This window comes from Micromys minutus (genome assembly GCF_963924665.1).
Source record: "Micromys minutus genome assembly, chromosome: 32".
In the NCBI taxonomy this organism is placed as follows: Eukaryota; Metazoa; Chordata; class Mammalia; order Rodentia; family Muridae; genus Micromys; species Micromys minutus.
In genome coordinates, this window is record NC_137967.1 from 1,887,231 (window position 1) to 1,909,927 (window position 22,697).

The following is a 22,697-nucleotide window of genomic DNA, read 5'->3' on the forward strand; positions in this document are numbered from 1 at the left end:
AAAGGCCTCTTGCATGAAGACTGAGCATCCATATTTCAAAAGCCCCTTGTGACTGTCCCTGTAAAGCAAATCAGAAGCAGGAAGCTGGTACAGGCTGCTAGCCAACCTGCTCAGTACTGGATAAAAGCCTGAAAGAGCCCGAAATGCACTGGGATTCTCAGTAGGAGGGGGACCTACTTTCCTAGTCCTGGGCCGTGCAATGACAAGTGGAAAAAAATTCCTTTCTGGTAATGAGAAAGATGCTGCTCTTCTGCTAGAAATGATTTTAGAGTCTACTGCTGATTTTGAGCAGATTCCATAAGAATTACTTCTATGTGCTATTAACAGAACGTAATTCCAATCTCTTCTGCTCCCAGGCATGTCAGTTTTGATTTCCCACAGTGGGTGGCTGGGCTCCCTGAACTGACTCGCTTTGCCCTGGTGTAATCAGCAGCTATTTACCTATGATCTTCTCATTCTTAGTCAGGTTCTAATTACTCATTTAGTCATCTGTATTTGAAAGGATGGTCCATTTCTTGTTTTTATCAAAGGGTTACAGGTAAGAAACCAGAAGGGCAGTATTAAAATTTTGCAGATGACTAATTGTTTACACAGAAAATCCTTTTAGATATAACCACCAAGCTCAGCAAAACTGCAGGACATAAAAGGAATTGGATGTTCTCTACCACTAGCAAGCAGGCAGCTGAGAAACAACACAGAGCTCAGCACCTGCAAGGACAGAGCTGTAAACACGGGCTCAACACAAAGGCTCATTACTGTCTATCCGTCCTATTTACCAGATCCCATCAATTTTCCAAGTCTTTTTAAAGTAAGGTGGAGGCCAAAGGCCCAGTGAGAGACCCTATCTCAAGAAGTGGAGAGAACTTGAGGAAGACACATCTATAACTAATCTTCGTGTTCTCATTCTCTCTCGTCCTCTCCCTCTCGCCGCCTTTTCTCTGAGCGCAATAAAGGTGCTATGATCTTGAAGTGAGTCCTTCAACCTCAGAGAATGCACCGACACTTCCAAAAGGACGTGTGAAGATCCTGTGCCCTCCATCTTTCCTTGTCCTGATCCTTTTCTGGGAGCTGTCATTCATCCACTGATACGTTAGAAATTAAGCTGACGGTAGGAGCTGGATGAGTTCCCTGCTTTATTGACTTTGCTTGTGTACAGTCTGTTAAATGATCTCAACTGTGTAAATCATTCTTTCTGGCTCCAAGCTTAAGTTCTTGGAAAACCCCACTTCTCTCAAGTCTAATGTGTTTGTAATCTATCTGATTCACTGACCAAATTACAATTTCTTGTCCAGAGTAAACTGTTTGGGGAAGGGTTGTTTAAACGTTTTAGTCTCTTGCCTAGGCTAGCCCTGAACTTCAAGGCCTAGGTATTCTTCTTGCTTCAGTCTAAGTGCTGGGACTATAAGAATATACTGAGCCTAGCTGAACCTTACTTCTTTTTATCCCTTTCTTTCTCCCTTTAATGAAAGGTCTTATATTGTCAAGGCCTGAACTCAGTGGATAGCTGAGGCTGGACTTGAACTCCTAATCTTCCTGCTTCCAACTCCCAAGTCTGGGATTGCAATTGTAAGCCACCATACTTGGCTTTGTTTAGTTTTTAAATAATTATTTTTTACTTTGCTATTAAAAAGTTTCCTATATTGGAAAATGTTCCAGTTACATCTGTGGCTATACAAGATTTCCTATTTTCTTCAACTAGTCTCCCACACAGGAACCAGTAACGTCTGGTTTTATTACCCAGACCTCGGGATGCACTTAATACATGGCAGGACTCTTCTTCCTGTCTCTGCCACCCCAGGGCCTTGCTACTTTGACTGTTTCTTGCCATTTTTTGAGTACTTTTCCAATTGGAGACAAACTGGTGCAGACATCAGCACTTAAAACTCTACTGTATAATTTTTAACATTAAAAAAAGGGAAACACACAAATTCTCATCTACCTTTAACAACTAGTAGTTTGGAATTTCACCATATTTAACAGTAAGTTTGGGTGAGCTGACACCTTCCAGCATTAATTCTCTTTACCCAAAAACTTAGTATTTCTTTACAGTGATTTAAATTTTCCTTGTGGGAGAGAGGAGAAAAATAAACTCGGATTTACATCATGAACCAATTATGCTCATGTGAGCCTACAATGCCCATGCCCTCTTCCATAAAACAATCATTCTTTCTAAACTTTTTGCATTACCAATTGCTTGGTAAGGATTCCTTCTGAAAAACATAGAGTAAAACTTTACAATACATAGGAGCATCTGGTGGCAATAATGGCTCGTTTCACATTGCTCACACTTTATTTCTTTTTCTCCTAATTATATTAACAAATAGCATTCCACAGCACTGCTCAGGCAGCTAAATGCCAATTCTTCTGATGACACCGTCAGATGATCCTAATGTTCATCAGTTATATAAAAATACGGACTAAACTAGAATCATTAGCCTCCCTTTATCCCTCCAGCTGCCGTGGTCCCGTGGCTGTGGGGGCCTAATGAATCTTACTGAGCACTCGATTTAAATGCATTAGCTGCTGTCAGGTCTTCAGTGAGATCAATGGGCACCACTGGGGAGGTGTGGAGGGGGCGTCCCTAGAACCCCACAGCAAGAGTCAGATGTTTTAAACGTATTTTAATAAAGGAAACAAGGTTTAGTGAAAAAAAAAACATGAATATTGATTAGGTCAGGCAGATATGAGCTTAAAAACCAGAAAGGAAAATGAAATGCAGACTTAGCCGCTCAATGGCATCATCTTCCTGGACAGCTTTTGAGACTGTTCCCCAACCCTCAAAGGGTTTTGGTGAGGATTGTGTATAGCATAAGCAAGGGTGACAGTAATGGCCACTAGAGAATCATTAAGTGGTATTATTTCCTTCAGTCGTGAAAAGACCACAATAATCACACATACGTGTAACTGTTTCAGGGTAAATAAACTCTCTCTAGCCAGGCTCACAGCAGAGATCAAGAACTAGTTAACGTAGGTGCAGGGAACAGATAGCAATGCACCTTGAGAGGAGGGAACACAGTGCTACTAGTGTTCCACTGTCTGGAGGACCCGCCCTAACTCTCCTGATTTGCTCTGAGGCTTTTAACCAGACAGTAACTGCCTATGTAACTGCAGGGTACTAAGGGCAGGAGGCTGGACTAAACCCAGACTCTTCCAGTATAACAGGTCCCTGCAGGTAGGGGGTACTTAAAACCTTTCTAAACACTAAACTAATCACACAGTAGAGATTCGCTCATAAGTTAGTGAAGTAGGGAAAATCTGCCATTAAAGCAAATAGTCTCTAACTCAGTATGAAACATGCTATTGGCCTTTGGCTAAAATTAATCAAGGAAAACGGTAAATGACAAAAGGTTAAAAACTGAAAAGATGCTTCTGATACATTTTAATTTGAATATTAAAAACTTCCCATTATTATTAAAACATAGTCCTTGCTTTTATTAAACAAACAAACAAAAAACTTTTAATAGAAGATGTCCTAAGACACTATGACCTTGGACTCCTTGTATCTTAAGTGGCAAAGTCTCCTTCCAATAGAAACATCTTTTATCTCGACTCAGACTCAGCCATATACAGGGTGCTTGATGTTCAAAGCTTCATTTGGTGGTGCCATCTTAAGATCTGATTAACATTGAAATGCCGTACTTACCCGATCCCCCTTTTGCCAAGTATTTACTCTTTGCATAAAGGACAGAATCCAACATCGACTCAAAAAGAAGAAAATAGCCCTGCACAGAAAGGAAAAGATGAGAAGATGAGTGACAGGAATGGGCACTGCCACAAGAGACCAATCGGAGCAGCTGACAGATCATTCAGCAAGCACCTTCTTCTGCTGCATAACTCTGTCATAGTGTGTGCACACACACGCACGTGTGCTCTATATAGGGTGAGCATTGGAAACCAGGTTTGGGTGTGAAAAGGATCCAGTTGGCTCTCATGGCAGCAAGTACAGACTCTGCACTACATCCCACTTTTCAGTAACTTTCTTCATCAGCCCTGCAGCTCCCTGGAACGTCACACGTCTAAATGGGAGTCCTGGTCCTGACAGACTTTTTCTCTCTCAGTCTCACGGTGGAGGTGATGGTGGAAACACTACTGGCATCCTCTGGGCAGAGCCACGAGATGTTGCCACACATCCTGGTATGCACATGACAGCCCACCTCAAAGTACCACTCCCTGACGCATGCACTGTCTAGAGAGCTTTCATTGGTGTGCACACAGACAGTACTACCTCAACTCAGGGAGCAGGATGAGCATTCATTCATCACAGAGGCTCACAGGGCACACTAGGAGCTCTTAATACAACAGGGTGGCTGCCCATAATCTAAGTAAGTGTTACACTTCCTACTACAGTTTGTCTTCTACTTGCCACACATCAGCATCAAGAAATGGTACTGTATGAAATTCAGCTCAAGGAACAGGATCCCAGTACAACCAGATTTCAAGAAACACCAGTGAGCCGTTCCCAGGGAAAGGGTAATGGAGTACACAGGGGAAGGAGACACTCTTGGGGTCCTAACATTCTATCGGTGTAGCACACACTAGGTACTGTCAGATAGTCACATGCTGCAGCCACTCTCCCTCCTCCAGGGCCACATCCCTCAGCACAGCTGCACCTCACACCAGCCCTCCAACAGAAGCTGTTTCTCATCTGCACCCTGGCTCTATGTACATTATTTTCTGGTGGGATAAACACTCTATTCTTTAACCACAGAAACAAACATCATCCCTAAAACCATCCCTACAGGTGAGTGACCCAGAAGCGGGTCTGATGACTGCCTCTGCCTTGGGTCAACTTCCTCTGCACAAACTCTCAGATAGGAAAAATGTCCAGGCAGCCATGCTGAGCTGCAGATGTGCTCACACCACAGAAACAAGGCTCAGATGGAACCTCCTGAACAAGTGCACTAGTGCCTGTTAATATGCTCTGTATGTGCAGGGAACGTGGGATGTGTGAAATTTCACCAATGATACTTACACATTTATATAGATCTACACACAAGAATGATTATAAATAAACACCTTTGCACTGGCGAAGGTGAATCTTAAAAGTGAGACATCTGTTTACCCAAAATATAGAAAGACTGTCTAAAGTTGGGCATGGGTGGTGCATACCTTTAATCCCAGTACTTGGAAAGCAGAGGCAGGTGGATCTCTAAATTCAAGGCCAACCTGGTCTACAGATATGTTCCAGGACAGCCAGGGCTACTCAGAGAACTCATGTCGAAAGAAAGAAAGGAAGGAAGGAAGGAAGGAAGGAAGGAAGGAAGGAAGGAAGGAAGGAAGAAAGGAAGGAAGGAAGGAAGGAAGAAAGAAAGAAAGAAAGAAAGAAAGAAAGGAAGAAAGAAAGAAAGAAAGAAAGGAAGGAAGAAAGAAAGGAAGAAAGAAAGAAAGAAAGGAAGGAAGGAAGGAAGGAAGGAAGAAAGAAAGAAAGGAAAAAAGGAAGGAAGGAAGGAAGGAAGGAAGGAAGGAAGAAAGAAAGAAAGAAAGAAAGAAAGAAAGGAAGAAAGGAAGGAAGAAAGGAAGAAAGAAAGAAAGGAAGAAAGAAAGGAAGAAAGAAAGAAAGGAAGAAAGAAAGGAAGAAAGAAAGAAAGAAAGGAAGAAAGAAAGAAAGGAAGGAAGGAAGGAAGGAAGAAAGAAAGGAAGGAAGGAAGGAAGGAAGGAAGGAAGGAAGAAAGAAAGGAAGGAAGGAAGGAAGGAAGGAAGGAAGGAAGGAAGGAAGAGTTGAAATTCTGGAGAGATGGCTCAATGGCTAGAGCACTGGCTGCTCTTCCCGAGGACTGAGCTCAGGTCTCGGCCCTGAGATGATGGCTCATCACTCCAGTGTCAGGAAACCCACTTCGTCTGGCACCAGCAACACATGTGATACACAGACATATATGCAGATAAAGCACATATATACATACACAAAGGTCATACACAAAACCTGCTCTTACATAACCCCAGACCACCTGCCTATGGGTACACTACTCACAATAGACTGGGTCCTCCCAAATCAATCATCAATTCAAAAAGCCTCACTGAAGATGGAGAGATGGCTCTTCCTGAGATCCTGGATTCAATTCCTAGCACCCACATGGCAGCTCATACCTGTCTGTAACTTCAGTTCCAGGAGATCTGACACCCTCATACAGACATACATGCATAAAATAAAAATCAATCTTAAAAGTTAAAGAAAAGAGAAGAAATACCTCTTGTGCATAGGCCAATCTGGTGGGGTAGTTTTCTCAATTTAGGTGCCTTCTTTTAAAAGGACCCTAACTACTGTCAAGTTGACAAATTAGCTACTACAAACCTCAGAATACATGTTTCTTGAATTATTCAATCAAGCTAGATAGAAATATAAAATCTGTCAAAGCATCTTTATAATTTATGACTAAGAAATACTATTTTGAACACAATAATAGTAATCTGCTCAAACTATCAGAATCAGTTCCACTTCCAACTCTGAGGATCTCTTCTAGAATAAACAAGGGATGCAACTACTCAGGCACAAATACCCTTCATAGACTTGGAATCCCGTTTCTATTCAGTTAATAGTCGGAGACTTACAACAGCAAAGAAGCCAGTGACTCATATGCAGGCCCAGGCACAGACAGCACTGGCATCCATGGAGACCAACATATCTTTCACAGAGGCAGTGCTAAGGGACAGATGCAAACAGCTACAAGTCACTTCGTCCCATCTCCACCTCACCTTCCTCTCTCCATGGCTCTCTCTAACCTGTTTTCCATTCTAATGCAAAAGTCTGCTCCCATATGAGCTTCTATTATGTCAACAACATTGGTACACCCCTAAGCGAAAGTACAGGGGAGTTAGCTGGGTGTGATGGGGTGTACCTTTAATTCCAGCACTTAGGAGGATCTCTGTGAATTGGAGGTCAGCCTGGTAGACACAGTGAGTTCCAGGACAGCCAGGGCTACATAAGGAGACGTCACCATCACACACACACACACACAGAGCCCAGTCATGTCAACAGTGAATAGACTAAAGCAGAGGGTGAACCGGGACTGATGACAGAAGCCAAGGTTTGAATGGCCTGACTGGATGGTTACGTATTTATATCAAGATGACATGAGTACTGAGGGTGAAGATATTTTAAAATAAAAAACTTCCCAGAGAACACAGTAAGTGGGGTTGGAATTTAAAGTGTGTGAGTCAGAATACTTCAGAGTGGCACCTTGGTAAGGTCTGAAACACTGGTGTGGAGGATTATGTGACTTGCAGATTGTATGCAGAAGTAATACACAGACGGCACCGAGAACAGTCACTCAGCTCATTAAAAGTGAGTGGATGAAGATGGTGTATGAACTGTTAGCAGCAGCGTCCTTCCTCCTAACTTTCCAGTTTGCTGAACCTCAGTCTACTAAAGGCTTCCCATGTGACTAAACAGCCTTTAACGTCCTGGGAGTTGTCCTTGGTTCTGAACCAAGTCGTTTATTACTGATAGCGGAAAGCTGGGCTTCTCACGCCCCGCTCATCTGCAGTGCAATTCAGAGTACAATTTCACAGGCTGCTGCCTCACCTGTAGGGCACCATCTGGAAGGATTATACCTGATATCACCTCCTATGATGCTCATGGGGCAGTCTTCCTTCAAAACTGACATTTACTTTATAAAATTAAATACTGCATTTGCCCTTCAAAACTTAAGAGCCACAAAAGAGCACATGGAATTAAACCATGGTTGCAGATCCACATTCATGAGAACAGGAACCTGACTCCTAAAATGTGCATGATGTCTTCCCGGTGGAACAGGTTCATAGGTGATTTTAAAAAGGGCAGATACCTTAGGTACAAGCGTCTTTCCTAATTTCAAATAAACAAATGACTGAAACACCGCTAGACAAAACCAAGTTATGAGAGAGTTAAAAATAAGCAGTTACTCTGCAGAGAGACATTTGAGAGTCATCTGAAGTAATTTAGAGAAAAAAAAAATTGCTTTCAACAAGTAACAAGCCTACAGGATTTAACCCATAACACACCCATGGGATCTAAGCCATCTACTGAATTCAGAGCACACTCTACACTACAGTTGCCATCATCAAACTGGCTGTCAGAAAGCCCAAGAGTGGATTCAAGACCAAGTGTAAGGGGGAAAGGAATCTGACATGAAAACTCAGACCTCATAAAAAGGCGCAGAAAGAGACACAGTTATGATTCCTCAAGTGGTGGGAGTGGGATCTAGTGTGACCACGGTGGAAATGAGAAGGGCCTCAAAAACACAGCATATGGAGCCTGGAGAGACGGCTCAGTGGTTAGCCTCACTGGTTGCCTGTGCAGAGAACCTGAGTTAAATTCCCAGAAGCCACATGGAGGCTCATAACCTGTAATTTCAGTTCCATGGAATCTGACATTTTTCCTGGCCTCCATGGGCATCAGACGTGTATATGTTGCACATGTATACATGCAGCAAAACACCCATTAGCATAAAATAGATATTTAACAACAAACAAAAAACTAAACCTATCCACGAGGTGATCCAGCTATGCCCCTGCTGGGCAAACACCGGAAGGGTTTTAACATGAAGCTGACAAGTCGTACGCTGGGGTGTCTATCTTATGATAGGAACCATCTGTGTTTGCTACATAAGAAACCCACTTAAACACAGAAACGTTTAGAGGGAAGGACTGAGGATGTGATTCCGTGGTCAAGGACTTGCCTAGTGTGAACAAGACCCTGGGTTCAAATGTCAGTATCACGGGAACAAAAGTAAATGGAAAATGGCAAAAATATATATGGCATTCTATTCTAAACACTGAAGAAGTCCAGTAAGACTGAAGAACCAAAGCTATGACCATGAGCTTCATCATGGGAAGAAGCCAACCTCTATGAGAGAAGAGCCACCCTGAGGAATGAGTGATGACTGCACCACTGGAAACAAGACCTACAGACACGGAACGGAATCAGAATCCTCCACAGCTGACTTGAGCATCAACGTAAGACTGAATGTTAACTACAATGTTATTCAGGTGACAGATCACACTCCATTTAAGGACAAGGGAGCACATGAACCCCAAACCAGGGAACAGTCCACACAGCAGATACACGATCAAGAAACAGGTGTGAACACGTCTGAAGAAATGACAGTAGAGTCTGTTCCTTTATCCCAAAGGAAACGAGAATCAGCAGCAGGTGCTCATAGGCTTCACAGCCTTTCCTGACATTTGAAATTCAACACTTCTGCATAAGCCACAATCACAGCAAAAGCCACGATCACAACAGAAGCCATGATCAATCACAGCAGAAGCCACAGAGGAATAGTTTGAAATGAATACATTTAAAGGCTGTAGCTATCGCAGTCAGTAGAACGAAGCACGTGGGTTAAAAAGAGATGCATACAAAAACCAGGAATAGGACATGTGCAGAGCACACCTGTGCTGTACACACAAGTACAGGTGTGCAATGCACTGTTGAAAGAATGAGCATGCCATGGGCTTGAGATGCACACACTTCACAGATGCTGGTGGAAGATGAGATGGGTCCCAGGTAACAGGGAAAAGAGGAAGAGTAAGTTTTTAATATTTTTATATTAGCATGCACTCAAAAGATAGTGAGATTGTACATATATAAAATAAGCATTTGTCAGAATCCCCTTATGGGAGAATGAACATGGCTACTCCTGCTTAGGAACCTAGTACGTGCTGGCCACTGTAATGCCAAGTCCCTCCTGCAGACCCCAGACCATAAAGTGCTTTCTCTCTAGTACATGGCTTTTGGAGAGCAAGGTGCCTCTCCTCTTGGCTCTTCTCAGTTTGGAAAACTCTAAAGCTTAAAAACCTTCTTCCCACTAGGTGGCTCACGACCTGATCAGCACAAGACCCTTCCCTTACACTGTGGGGATGACTAATGATAACGGAGCATCTCACACTTGTGAGAACATCCAAAGTGTAAGTTGGCACCTTTAAAAAAGACAATCACGTTAGAGACACATATTAAGAGAGACACAGCAGAGTGTGCTAGGATCCCAATGTGTCCCCAAATTTATATATTAAAGATATACCAACAATGTAACTGGTATGAAGTAAAATAAGAAAGGCAAATATATTTCTTCCCTCATATGCAAACTTTGTATTTAAAAAATTCATACACGAGACAAGAAAATTGATGGGACTACAGAGGAGGGAGGAGCCTAGAAGGAAGAGTGAGGGCAACAGGAAGAAGGACAAGTACCATGCTTTCTCTCACATGAAGTCAACCTGATTTACACACGCACATTTACATGTTATATAAATGACATGAAGGCAGAGGGGAGCCACACAGAGGAGGAAAGGGGCAGCAGGAAGACAGGCCACTGCAGAATTATGAGCAACATACAATGACATACGTATGTGAAAACGTTACGAGAAAGCCCTTTATTTTGTATGCTAACTAAAAATTAATTGACTATACAGGAGATGGAAGGAAAGGAAGATGTGATGGAGCACACCTACAGTCCTAGCACTCAGGCTGGTGTACAGTGAGTTCATGAGTTCAGGGCCAGCCAGGGCCAAACACTGCCAGTGTAAGGTCTGTCTTGAAGACCTTTCCTCAAAAACATACAACTGGAGATTTTTATAAAGTAATTGAGCCATAAGGAGGAAGCCCGTCACACTTGAGGTGATGGGCTTCCCCACTTCTATTCTTGTCTATGTGAAGACAGTGTCTGCCCCTCTAGAGCACACAGTCTACAAGGTTCTAATCTTGGCAGTAGACACCAGACCCTGACTAGACACAGAACCTACGATATCCTTGACCTTGGACTTAACAGATTACTTAGCCTCTAGTACTTTTGCTATAGTACCATAAACACACTAGATTCCACAATAGACACACACACACACTCACAGATTTTAAGGCTATAACAAATGTTAACTAGCAGTATGATTAGAGGGTTAAAGGAACGAGACCTCAATTTTCCAAATACAACAAATAAACAAGAAGAAAAGGCCATCTTGTTAGAGGCATCAATAAGCATCTATCCTAAAGGCATTTGCTAAACCTGGTAAAGAAGCTTGGAGTACAGCTCAGTGAGGACTACAAGAAACTGCCCATACAGCAAGGCCAGACAGTGAATTTAGTAGCCCACCCAAACAGCTTGGTACTGTCAAACACTTCCTGCCCTGCCCACCCCACCCACTTCGAAGGACTTTCAAGCACAAATCAGCCTCAGGGAAATGCAAAGCCCCAATTTAATGCTTGATGTGGCTCAAAGAACTGAGCCAAAGCCAGTGATCTATAATCCTGCCAAAGTCAATAAGGTAAATTCCTGTGTCCCTCCTGTGTTTAGAGTTGACAAGGGGCTTTGTTCCACTGTGTGAATGAAGTTCCCAAGAAACTGTACCTACAAAGGCAGACTGACTGAACTCCAAGGATGTGGGATGTTGGAATGCTTCAGGTCCAGAGCCAAATTAGCTCTGGCTGTATAAGGTCCTTAACAGCCATTTGTTACCTATCTGTACATGACCCAACATTCTGTGAATGTTAGGTAAATCTTTCCAACTCTTGGATGGAATCAAAACGTAAAAGACCTTTAGGAAAGGAAAGGGAGATGAGCCTTGAGTGCCCCCGACTTAAAGACACTACCCTCACACTGTTTCCTGGAGAGATGATACAGGAAGGAAAGGATGGTCAGGAAGCCACCCGCTCATCAGTCAGAGTAGTCGTCCGAGCTCGCACCTATGCAGACGTAGAGAAACAAAACCAAACAAAGCACGGCACAGAAGCTACACAGCACTCCATGGCAGTTCCTTCCCATCAGTCTACACAATAAGCGTGAGAGAAAACGGAGCAAAGATACAGATTCCAGCCTGGTAAGGACACATGAACATTACTCATCATGAATGGAATTCAAAGACAGACGGTAAAGCAACAAGATGAGATGCTAAAAAGGCTTGAAAACCAGGGAAGGAATCAAGCCAAGATTTAGCCATCACTATATAAGACAATGGCAGCAACAATTAGGAAGAACTTGGAGGAAAATGTAACCAGATACTCATCACATGGGGCCCCGCAGCAAGGCTATGACAGGGCAGATGCAAAGACACAGCCTAAGATGATCGGACAACTGCATCCCAAAAGGACACGGCCTCCAGGGAGACTGGACAGAGTCAAATACACATCTATGAGCTGCTTACATGGAAACAGTGTCTGCAGGGGAAAGAATTCAGACTGGAACCAGTTCTTTCCAAGACGCTGAGAAGGTTCTGTAGGAACAGTGTGACCCAAGAAACTGCCCAGGAAAGAAGCAGCTGTTCACAGCCATTAAATCAGAGATGGCGCATGAAGGAGAACTTGTGAGTGTGGCGCATGAAGGAGAACTTGTGAGTGTGCTCGTGTTTAAGAGATGCTGAAAGGTGAAGTATGCAGAGGCTACTGACAAAGGACAGCTGGCACCGACATTCTGACACAGACGAGCTAGAACAGGGAGGAGTGGTTAAGACACAAGCACTAAAATCCTATCAGCACATCTATAGCCCTGAAGAGGAGAGCACTGTGCAGCCGTCACCATCCTCATCATCAGTCAGGGCATCAGGGCCACAGCTGCTCTCCAGAACGGGAAGGGCTGGCAATAACAGACAAACCCGGGATGACTCAAAAGTCATGTCTGAAAGGAAGGAGAACAGGATGAATCCTGGCACGGTCTCTGCAGGGCCTGCTGTCCAGCAGAGCCATCTGGGCAGTTACTCAGCCATCCCATGCTTCACAACGCAGTCTAGGGACTCATTCGCTCACGGCGTTACTGTCCGAAACCGAACAGCTGTTTCCACAGCCATCTTGAGACGTCTGCAAGCAGCAGCTCATCTGATCCTCGCTGAAGCCCATGAAATGAGTACTGCTGCTTCTTCGTTTTACAGAGCCGGAAACCAGGGCACGGAGAAGCTCCATCACGTGCCCCAGAGGTAATGAAAGAGGCTAAGCACTTAGGAGGGCTGACTCCCAGCGACACCCTCAACCTGACACACACTATCTGCCTTCACACTCACACAGGAAAATCACAAATACAACTGTGTTGGGGCCAGTGAGTTTCTGTCAGGACAAGCTCTCCTGTGAGGGCCCATCACCACTTTTCTACACTGAGACGTGGTGGAGTGAGTTGTGGTCCCTCCTCTGGAGAAAGAGGTTTAATAACAACAGAAGCTGTGACGGCTGTGACAGCAGGTTCGACTAAAGGGCAAAAGCCAACCAAGCTTCAGCTCTGAGAACACATACGAGGAACATTATGGACTGAGCACATGTATGTCTCTAGCACACACTCACACACACACAACCATACACACCCACACACAGGCATACACAATTGGGACAGGTTGGAGAGGAAAAAGGGCAAAATGATGCAATTATATAATTGCATTAAAAACCTATAAGAACAGAATAAAATAAAATGGAGAAAAGGGTATCCAGGAACACAGTGCATGTGTCCTTAAGGCGCCAACAGCCAAGACAAACACTTCCACAAATGAAGCCACAGAGAAGTAAGAAATGAAAGAAAAAACAGCGGCAGGCAATAGTTCTCATCTGTTCTCATCCTGAGCCACCAGCTAAGCCACGTGAGATCACTTCAGGAAACACGATGGTAAACAAAGTGTGTATACTAAATGTTGCTTAAACATTTCACAATGATAATGCATATGATTTCTATCCCTCAAGATGAGAAAGGAGCACGCATCCTACAGTGCTAGCTGCAGAGGCGTCACTAGCAGGCCAGCTGAAAATAGAGCTCAACATCCAACAACAGCCTGAGACCAGAGGGCTCAGGGCCTGCCTCCTGAGTGACACACCAGCCACAAGCCTACGTCCACTCCCGGGTGACACTGGCTCTAGACTAGACATTGACCATTAAATCCTAACACGTCAAAAGCTCCCAAAGTTACTATTTTGCTGGATTGTCACTATGCTCATAAAAAATATTATAGATAACGTATAACTTAAGCCCTTTATCAAACAGACCTTTTTCTACACAGGAAATCTGTCACTTTTGGGATTTCATCCATTTATATCAATAATCCCTATCCTTTAGTAATTACCGTCATTTAATCATATTTAGATATCTTGCCTTGACCCAAAGCTTTCGCATCATCTGTAAAGCTACATAACACAGGAGAGAACAGGGGCAGGATGGAGACACTTGGATAGCCCAGCCCCCGCACATCCCGGTTAGTCCTCCGAGTTATCCCTACAAAGCTACAGAATAGGTCAGCTACATCTGCAGAGACCACACAGTCAGCACCATCTAAAACCAGCCACCACCCAAGGCTGCTGCTGTAGTCATTCATCAAATACAATGAGTAAAACTGCTACCATGTTTGTCTTTAAAAAATTATTTTTTTACTGTACTTACCATCCACTCTGATATAATAACATCCACCTTTTCCACGGGAAGACTCACTTCTTCGATCTTTCCTTTAATTAGTACAATGGTATCTTCAAGTTTATTTAGTCTGAAAGTTAAAATGAATTCGATTAGCCTGCTAAGTGTTTCGGAAACTGTGAAGACATATCTCCACATTTTACCTAACTCACAAAGGAGGCCCTGCATAGCTAGATTAGTGTAGCCACTCCAACACTGCCCACTCGCAAACTCCGTACATCTCAAGGAACTTTGGCAGTTAGGATGGCCATTCAGAAGCTAGGGAGCTTCCCTCGGGGTTTCTTTCACGCATTCACTATCAATTAAATTTTATATACTCTGACCACAGACTATGATGGAGCTGATAGTGGGGTGGGTTTAGCTTAACGTCCTCTTTGCATTCTGTCCTCACCACCTGACATAAGGCTCTCTTGGTTTCCTTTCTAAACCATACTATACCCACACTTCTACCTGTTTTTATATATACACTATACATTATAAGCTGGAGTCTGCAATGAGAAAACACAAGGGTTTTTTTTTTTCTGAGTTTGCATCACCTCATTTATTATGACACCTTCTATCCATTTTCCTGTAAATTTTCTTTTTCTTTACAGCTCAGTAATATTCTGCTTTGCACAAATACCACATTTCATTCTCCGTTCATCTGCTGATGGGCATCTGGACTGGGTCCATTTTGTTGCAAACAGATGTCCAGAGCAGTAATGAACAGGGGTGTGCAAACATCTCTGCAGTAGGTAGGTGCCTGGGGTTGAACGGCTGGTTAGACGGTACTTCTACTTTTAGGTTTTTGAGCCCCTCCAAACTAACCTTTGTTAATGTCTGTACTAATCTGCACCCCACCAGCAATGAGTGAGGGCTTTTCTTTCCCCACATCCTCTCCAGTATCTGTTGTCAGATTTCTTGAGGGCAGCTAGCCTGGCTAGGGTGAGGTGGTGGAGAGGAGCAGCTTTAATTTGCATTTCTCTGATGCTTGAGTAGATGTTGAACACTTTTAAAAGTAATCATTAGCCCGTTATGTTTCTTCTTTTGAGAACTGTTTATTTCATTAGCCCATTTGCTGGCTGACAGTGTCACCGTTTCAGTGTTTAGTTTCTGCACTGCTTTGTAAATTCTAGGCGTTAGCCTCTATGTGGCTGACATACAGCTAGCAAAGCTGGTCTCCCACTCTGTGTGCCCTGATAATAGTTTGCTACGAAAGCTTCTTAGTCTCATGTGATCCCATCTGATGATGTCAGGGACTGGCCACTGACATTCTATTCAGAGAGTTCTCGCCGACCCATGTGCTAGTCTGTTAAACAGTCTCTGAAAGCTGCTTAAATAACATATTTTTCCCCCAGAATATTAATGCTGTTTGTTGAACAAAGTGCCTGTTTAAAGTCCCTTTTACTGTTGTGCTGGTTGACTGGTTGATAAATGACCTAAAACATCTCTGATTAACAAGGCAATAACAGTGAATTAACAGCAAAGGCTTTAGCCTGAAAAGAAATCTGCATTTATGAATGCATATTTATGAAGAGAAAGAGTGGAAACAGCAACAGTGACAACAGAGGCAGGACTCCCCAGAATTCAGAAGCAACAGTAGTTAGGGAGTTGGAAGCCAGAACCACAGCACCAAGACCTTCTCTGGTGGCTGCACACACTCACCAAACTTGATGATCTCCCTGGGCTAGTGAAATCAGGATAAGAGACAACACTAGCACCTGGCCTGCTCACTGGCTGCTGGAGGGTCACACATTTGTGAACATCTCAAACATGGCACAGAACAGCAAAGTCATTATGGTATCGAGAATCTAGCCCAGTCTATTTTTAGATCTGGCAGGATAAAACGTGTTTGTTATCATAGCACTCAAGAGGCTGAGACAGGAGGATTGCTACAAGTTCAAGAGGAACTTGGATTACAAACACCAAAAAGACAAAAATCAACCAACCAAACAGAAAACAAAGCCACCAGAAGAAAAAAGAAAACTTGACCCACTATATGCTTAATGACTGACTGATGTGTATTTTTCAACCCTACTTTTCTGTAACTTAAGATGGCAGAATTAAACTGACCTTGGGAAGCAGACTGAAGACTGAGCTGCTATCTAATTAAACCAAGTTCTCAATAGAGAACATACATATTAACTGCATGGGAGTTTTTCCTGCATTATTATACTAAAGCATTCATTTTAAAGTACATGTTGTTGAAAAATACTTATACTTAGGTGACCATGATCAACAACACATGAAAGAATGATTGCTCATTGTCAGAAAGTCTCTCTCCATCTCTGTCTCTCTGTCTCTGTCTCTCTCCAGAGCCTTGAACTTCTGGTAGTCTTTTCTCTCTTACAAGATTTTCAGTCTACAGATTCATACTAAGGGAATCATGAAACACATGCTTTCCTGCCTGGCTTCCCTCAAAAAGCAGGCCTTCGAAAGTAGGTAGGGGGATGAGAGGGCTTCCCATTGATAAGTTAGGTTCTCTGGAGGCTCACCTACAGTGAAATTCAGACTGGAATGCCACGGCTATCTTTAAAAAAATAGAAATCTATGGGAGGAAAGAAAGGACACACAAAGCAATAAGTAGCTCACCAAGAGGGTTTAGGTGGTTCTGAGGGAAAAAAGGAGGAAGGAGACTACATGGCCCCTACATAGGCTTACTAATAAACCCTGCAAATTCTTCAAATGAGAACTGTTATGTGTGACTGAGTCAAAGCAGACCAGCATAACCATTTTGGAAAAAGGCCAAGCAAGTGCTTAGGGAGTCAGCAGGTAGCTCTATCCTGATGAGCCTCATTCTGCACGTAGGTTTATATCCCATAGACATATGTGTGCAGTTGAGCAGTCATGGCAGCCTGTCCGACTGGGGAAGGGCTGAGGATGAGGTGGCTTCTGAAAAGCAGGTGATGGTTACTACTATATGTTATTTTCCCTCCATGATTATGAATGCTTATGCATTTTACTGCTCACTTACACTACTGTGTTTGTTTATATCTATGCAGTATTTCAGATAAAAACAAAAAGAGGAAACTTAGCTTAGTTTCAAGTTTCTCAAAGGAATACTTAGATATTTCTTGCTATTTCTAAATATTAAGCAGCTATAAATACTTCATGCTTCTTAAAGGAGCAGGACCCACCTACACACACTGACACATCTTGGAAGGGCTGTGTGGAGACAAGGCCTGCTCTGAGAACAGCTGTCTGCTTGGCCTATTTATGATTTTGCTGCCAATCTCAGCAATCGCCTGCTTGGTTACGGACACAAAGAGGAGGGGATTCAAAGATACACAGAAGAGACAAGGCCCTGCGTTCCCAGGAACATTTCTCAGCACCAGCTGACTTCCAATTCAGAAAAGACCTACAGACTGGACTTAGACACCCAACTGTACCCCAGTCCTGTTGTCCAGCTACCAAAGCTTCAATCTGTGGGAATATTTCCCTGTAATAAGCCCTTTAAGCAGCTCTCTCAATTAACCCAATATGCATTGAGTTACCACTTTATTTCAGTGTAGAAACCATACGGCAATAACCTCTCTGCCTATTTCCTGTCTTCAAAGCAGCGGTCTCATCTATTTTATGAAGATACCAGAGGAGGGGAGGCAAGAGAGCTGCATATGCCAGCACCCTCAGGAAGACAATCAGGGGAGAGGGCAGTGGGCAGCACAGGGTGCCATGGGATCTCCATGGTGGATCTGGCTCTGGTGGAAACCCCCATCCATATTCATTCAACTTCCCTTGTGTTGGGGAGAATGGAGTTAGTAGAGTGCTGTATCAAAGAGCTCATACAGGGAGGTGAGGTTAATGGAGTCAGATTTCCTTAATGACAATGAAGAACCATTTGTGTATCTTTAGAATAAGTAGTATACAATCAAGCTTGTAATCCAGTTTTCCCAGTGATTTAGATATACAGACACAGTTAGCACTTTAAGAAACATGAGAAAATACACAGGTACAGAGCCCAGAACATAGAAGGATTTCATAATCAAGTGAGTGACATTTAAAAGTGGTGACAGGTGTCCTAGAAATCACAGAAAAGAACACAGGCATGTCAACACAAGCTGACAGTGACAGCATGGGAACACTAATAGGCACAGCGCTCTTGGGGTTTCAATCCAGAGTCCAAGCCACATATTTCTTCATCTTTGTTGTCAGACATATTGAAGTGATAATGAATTTAAACTAGAATATAAAAGCAGACATATTATAAGAGGTATCAGACCAAAGATTCTGGTAATTTGGTGGGAGAGAATAAAGAGCAAATCAGAACAGCAAACCAGTTCATGCATGACTCTGCTCTCAAGTGCACAGCACACTGAATAAAGCCATTCTTCACAACACAAACCCCAGAGGGGGAGCACAGAGGTGTACAGGGCCCGAGTGCCAAAGGATCTGAAACAGGACTACAAGAATGATGCCCTGCTCAGGACACTCCCCTCCACCAGTTTTCTTAGCCACAGACACACAATCAACTAAAAACAAATACTATATGGTAGATAAAAGGGGGGCGAGGGGAGATACACAACTAAGAACAAGGCTAAGGCATGAGCTCCACACTCCCAGTGCATCCACTTGCATATAGCTGTGGAACAATAAGGTAACCCCGCCTCTACTCCAGTAACAACAGTGGTGAAAAAAATCATTGGATTCAAGCAGATAAGGGTCTCCAGGCCCCCTAGAAGGGCAACTTAACTCACTTTCAACAGGTGACATCCGGGCAGGTGTTCAAAAACCAGGGGGAGCTGGCATTCCAGGAAGCTTTTATCTTATGCAAAGCCTTTGCTAACTGTCTACCATCAATCTGCTCTGCAGGTGCTAGAGATGAAAAGAGAGAGAGCTCCTAGTCTAGAAGACAGGCCTATGAACATGGCAGCAGGTCAAAATACCCCTTGGTTTTTGTTTTTACTCTGCTTGTGGTGCTGAGGTCGAAGGCAGGCTTCACATATGCTAGGCAGGTGCTTGTGTGCTGGGCTACCCTGCCTCAGTAGGTTTTTTTATCTTGTTAATATGCTAGACAGAAGCAACTCTAAGTGTGAAATAGATCATCTTTCTCAGGGAAACTCTCCAGCTCTGTCAAAGTCTGAATGATGAGACTTCCATGGCTGAGTTGGGAAGAAACCAGAGAAATGGTAAAATACATCCAGCAGAGACCTGAGAATGACATAGTGTATAACTGTCTGGCAGCTGAATAGCTTGGTTTACATTTCTGAATGATTACTCTCTGCATAGGTAAAAACATAATAGCAGAAAAAATTTTCTCTTGCACATTTTAGTTTTTCTTGCCATCACCAACACCCCTGAAACTCTAAGTACATTTAGTACAAAATAGCTGGTTGGACTATTCTAGACTTTAAGGTAATCTAAATTAAATAACTGAAGTATTCCTCATTCTAAACTCAACAGAAATATTAAAGAAATGTTAGCAATTTATTGTTAAGTGGGAGAACCTACAGTTTGAGCACTGTTAGTAGGCTGTTATTAAATAATTTGAGCTAACATTCAAACCTATGAGTGACTGATAACCCATTTACAGTTAGGTGTAATAGACCATGTTAGAATTCCTCCACAAAAACACAGGAGCAGAATGACTGACCCGGCAGGGCTCTGACAGACAGGAACACGGCACTGCAGTTGGGTGTGGTGATCCATGTGTGGCTGAAACAGGGCCAGGCTACACGGCTCATAGTTCCATGAAAACAAAAATGCGAGTTTCTGCAAAGCATGCCTGGCTGTCCTCTCTAATAAGGAACCAATAAGGATTGGCACGACAATGTCCGTTATGAAGCTTAAGCAAGGTCACCCAGCAGAGCGAGACAAGGCTTCACAAGCATCAGTACTGTGCTACAACTATCGCCTCTGACAACCTCCATCTGAAAAAAACCTACACAGGGGCAAGGTTTTCATTCAGCAAGCACCTAGCGGCCGTGGCCTGCCACAGCACTAAGAACTTGGTGGGAGTCACCACACTCTAAACTCCACTGTGTGCCTAGAGACATCACACTGCCACTCTGTGTGAGTGACAGGGCGAGTGCTAAGATGGTCACAGGAAAAACATGGCGGCTCTCATGTTTGTTTGCACAAGCATCTGAGGTGCCTGCTAAGGAAACCTAAAACGGCAATGAGGTTTAATTGTGCAGCGTACAAATGGGAAATAAACCTTTACAGCCTGCAGAATGGTGCAACTTCAGTTTGCTTCTAACCATTCCAGAATTAGCATAAAGGAAGGCTGATGCCAGAAAATGAAAACATAGGCTTTAGTCTGTAGTCTTAACTGCTCTCTGCCAAAGAAGGCCTCCTGACAGACCTCCTCTGTGGAGTCTTGTGTTAAGACCCCATAATGGCTCCTGATCTTATACTGTAATCAGCACATGCTCTGGGTCAAAATAGCATAAGAACAATTTCAGGACAACAGTCAGGATGACTCAGCACACAACTCCAGCACAGCCAGCTCAACTTAAGATTTTATTATGTGGGTAGATGTTTACAGAAAGACAAATATCTTGACTGTCTTTTACTTGACAGTTGCTAAAAGTTAGGAAATATGTAAGCTTTCAAGTTCAAAATTAATTAGAAACTGGGCCTTCAATGTACTTCTACCTTATGATATCCATAGCCTGGTAGAGGATTTCAGACTGGTCAACTGCAATCACTTTCTTTGCCCCAGCTTTGGCAGCAAACATGGAGAGAATTCCAGTTCCACACCCAACATCCAGAACAACCTGAAAGAGAAAGTAGCCTCTATTTCAAACTGCACTCACATGGGAATATTTGAGACAGAAGCACCTTCTGATAAAAGTTTAACTTTGTTGATTAAATACTGTAATTTCTATGTACAAAAACAACATCTATGGATTATTTAAAAGGAATAACATTTCAGTTAGCCACAGTATTCTACAATTAGGCCAACAACGCTAAATTAAGAGACACTTTGCACAAATCAAGCAATTCCATGGCCAGCATAAAGATACTCTACTCTATTCTGCTTACTGCTCGAGTCTTACTGAGGCTCAGTAAATCTGAATTTGGGCAGAAACACGCCTTTCGAGTTTGAGCAAAAGGAATTAAAGCATACCCAAATTTAAAAACAGTTACAAAGGCAAAAGGGAACGTGGCATATGAGGGGAGGTGACCAGAGGGAAGGGGTGGGACAGCAGTTTGAGAGGAATCTACCAAACACATGTCAATTAAGAATATCACAGTGACAGCTAATAATGACTTCTATGCTAACCTTAGAAATACCAGGAGGTAACCTGTGTGCTGTCTTTCACAGACAGTGACATCCCCAACAAATGCTATAAATCCATCCCAAATATGCACCACTCCAGAGCCCATGTATGTTAAACACACAGTTTTATAAGCACTGGAATCACAGGAACATACAACCATGTCTAGCTCTCCTAGTCTTTGACTTAACAGTTAACACAAACTTTTTGGAGAAATGATCAATAAGTGAATAAAAGAATATAAAGCAATTCCAGGCAGTGACACAATAAAAAATGGGATGGATACCAGAGCAGGGAAGGGGGTTTAAACTGTAAACAGGTTGGAGAATACCTGATTCATATGATCAGAGAACTGAGACTGTATAGCAGGATGGCGTCATACAAAGACCTCACCACTAACTAGCAATTTCCTCTGAGGTGAGTCTATGGAACGCACACTGAGGATGTGCACCAACAGCGTGCTCGGTGTTTATTTATATGTGAACTATGTAGCAGTATTGTTTTCCGTTCTTTCTGTTCCCAGTTCCTCTTCTTTCCAATGCAACCACATCATATCAGAGTTCTGGGGTCCCCAGATGTAGCTCAGTGGGAGAGAGTGCACACGGCACTGGCTGGCTGCAATTTCTCATACAGAAACAAAACAAATCCTTTAAGAGTCAAAGACTGCTTATAACATGACTCAGCTGTTGCAGGAGGACTTTTCCTTGAGAGACAAAATTATATCTAATACCCTTCTTGAGGACACCAGCAAAAAACCACAATTCAAGAGTCTGGTTTGGGAAGCCGGTGAGTTTATGAGGCTTACTTGGGGAGTATGGTGAGTTCCCCACAGCTGCACAGATGAGCCCCCACCTCCCCAGTTAGTTAAGCTTCTTTACTCTATACACTCCAGCACCTCCCCAGACCGAGGCCAGTGTGCTTAGAGCAGAATTAGCATATAAATGTCAAGATACAGGAAGGGGTGGCTGAAATCTCAGTGAGGGACCAATGGCCTTCCCTACACCTTCCTCCTATAAGGCAAAATCAGCGGGTCTCTAAGAATTTTCTTTCAATATACAATCCATAATATCATTACAAAAAAACTAATTTTGTCAAGTTCCACATAAAATATAATAAGCCAAAGCAGAAAGAAAGCAGGAAAACACAAAAAGTACAA

The 22,697-nt window shown here is 43.1% G+C and overlaps 1 protein-coding gene across 1 annotated transcript in view; it reads right to left on the reverse strand.

Moving 5' to 3' along the window:
• Positions 1 to 22,697, reverse strand: part of PRMT3 (protein arginine methyltransferase 3) — an 81,017-nt gene that overhangs the window by 40,595 nt on the left and 17,725 nt on the right. The window contains exons 9-11 of the mRNA XM_080909154.1: positions 20,916 to 21,037; positions 14,313 to 14,412; positions 3,644 to 3,722 (exon numbers count right to left, since the gene is read on the reverse strand). Coding sequence (XP_080765280.1) covers positions 3,644 to 3,722; positions 14,313 to 14,412; positions 20,916 to 21,037 — 301 coding nt within the window. The remainder of the gene's footprint in view (positions 1 to 3,643; positions 3,723 to 14,312; positions 14,413 to 20,915; positions 21,038 to 22,697) is intronic.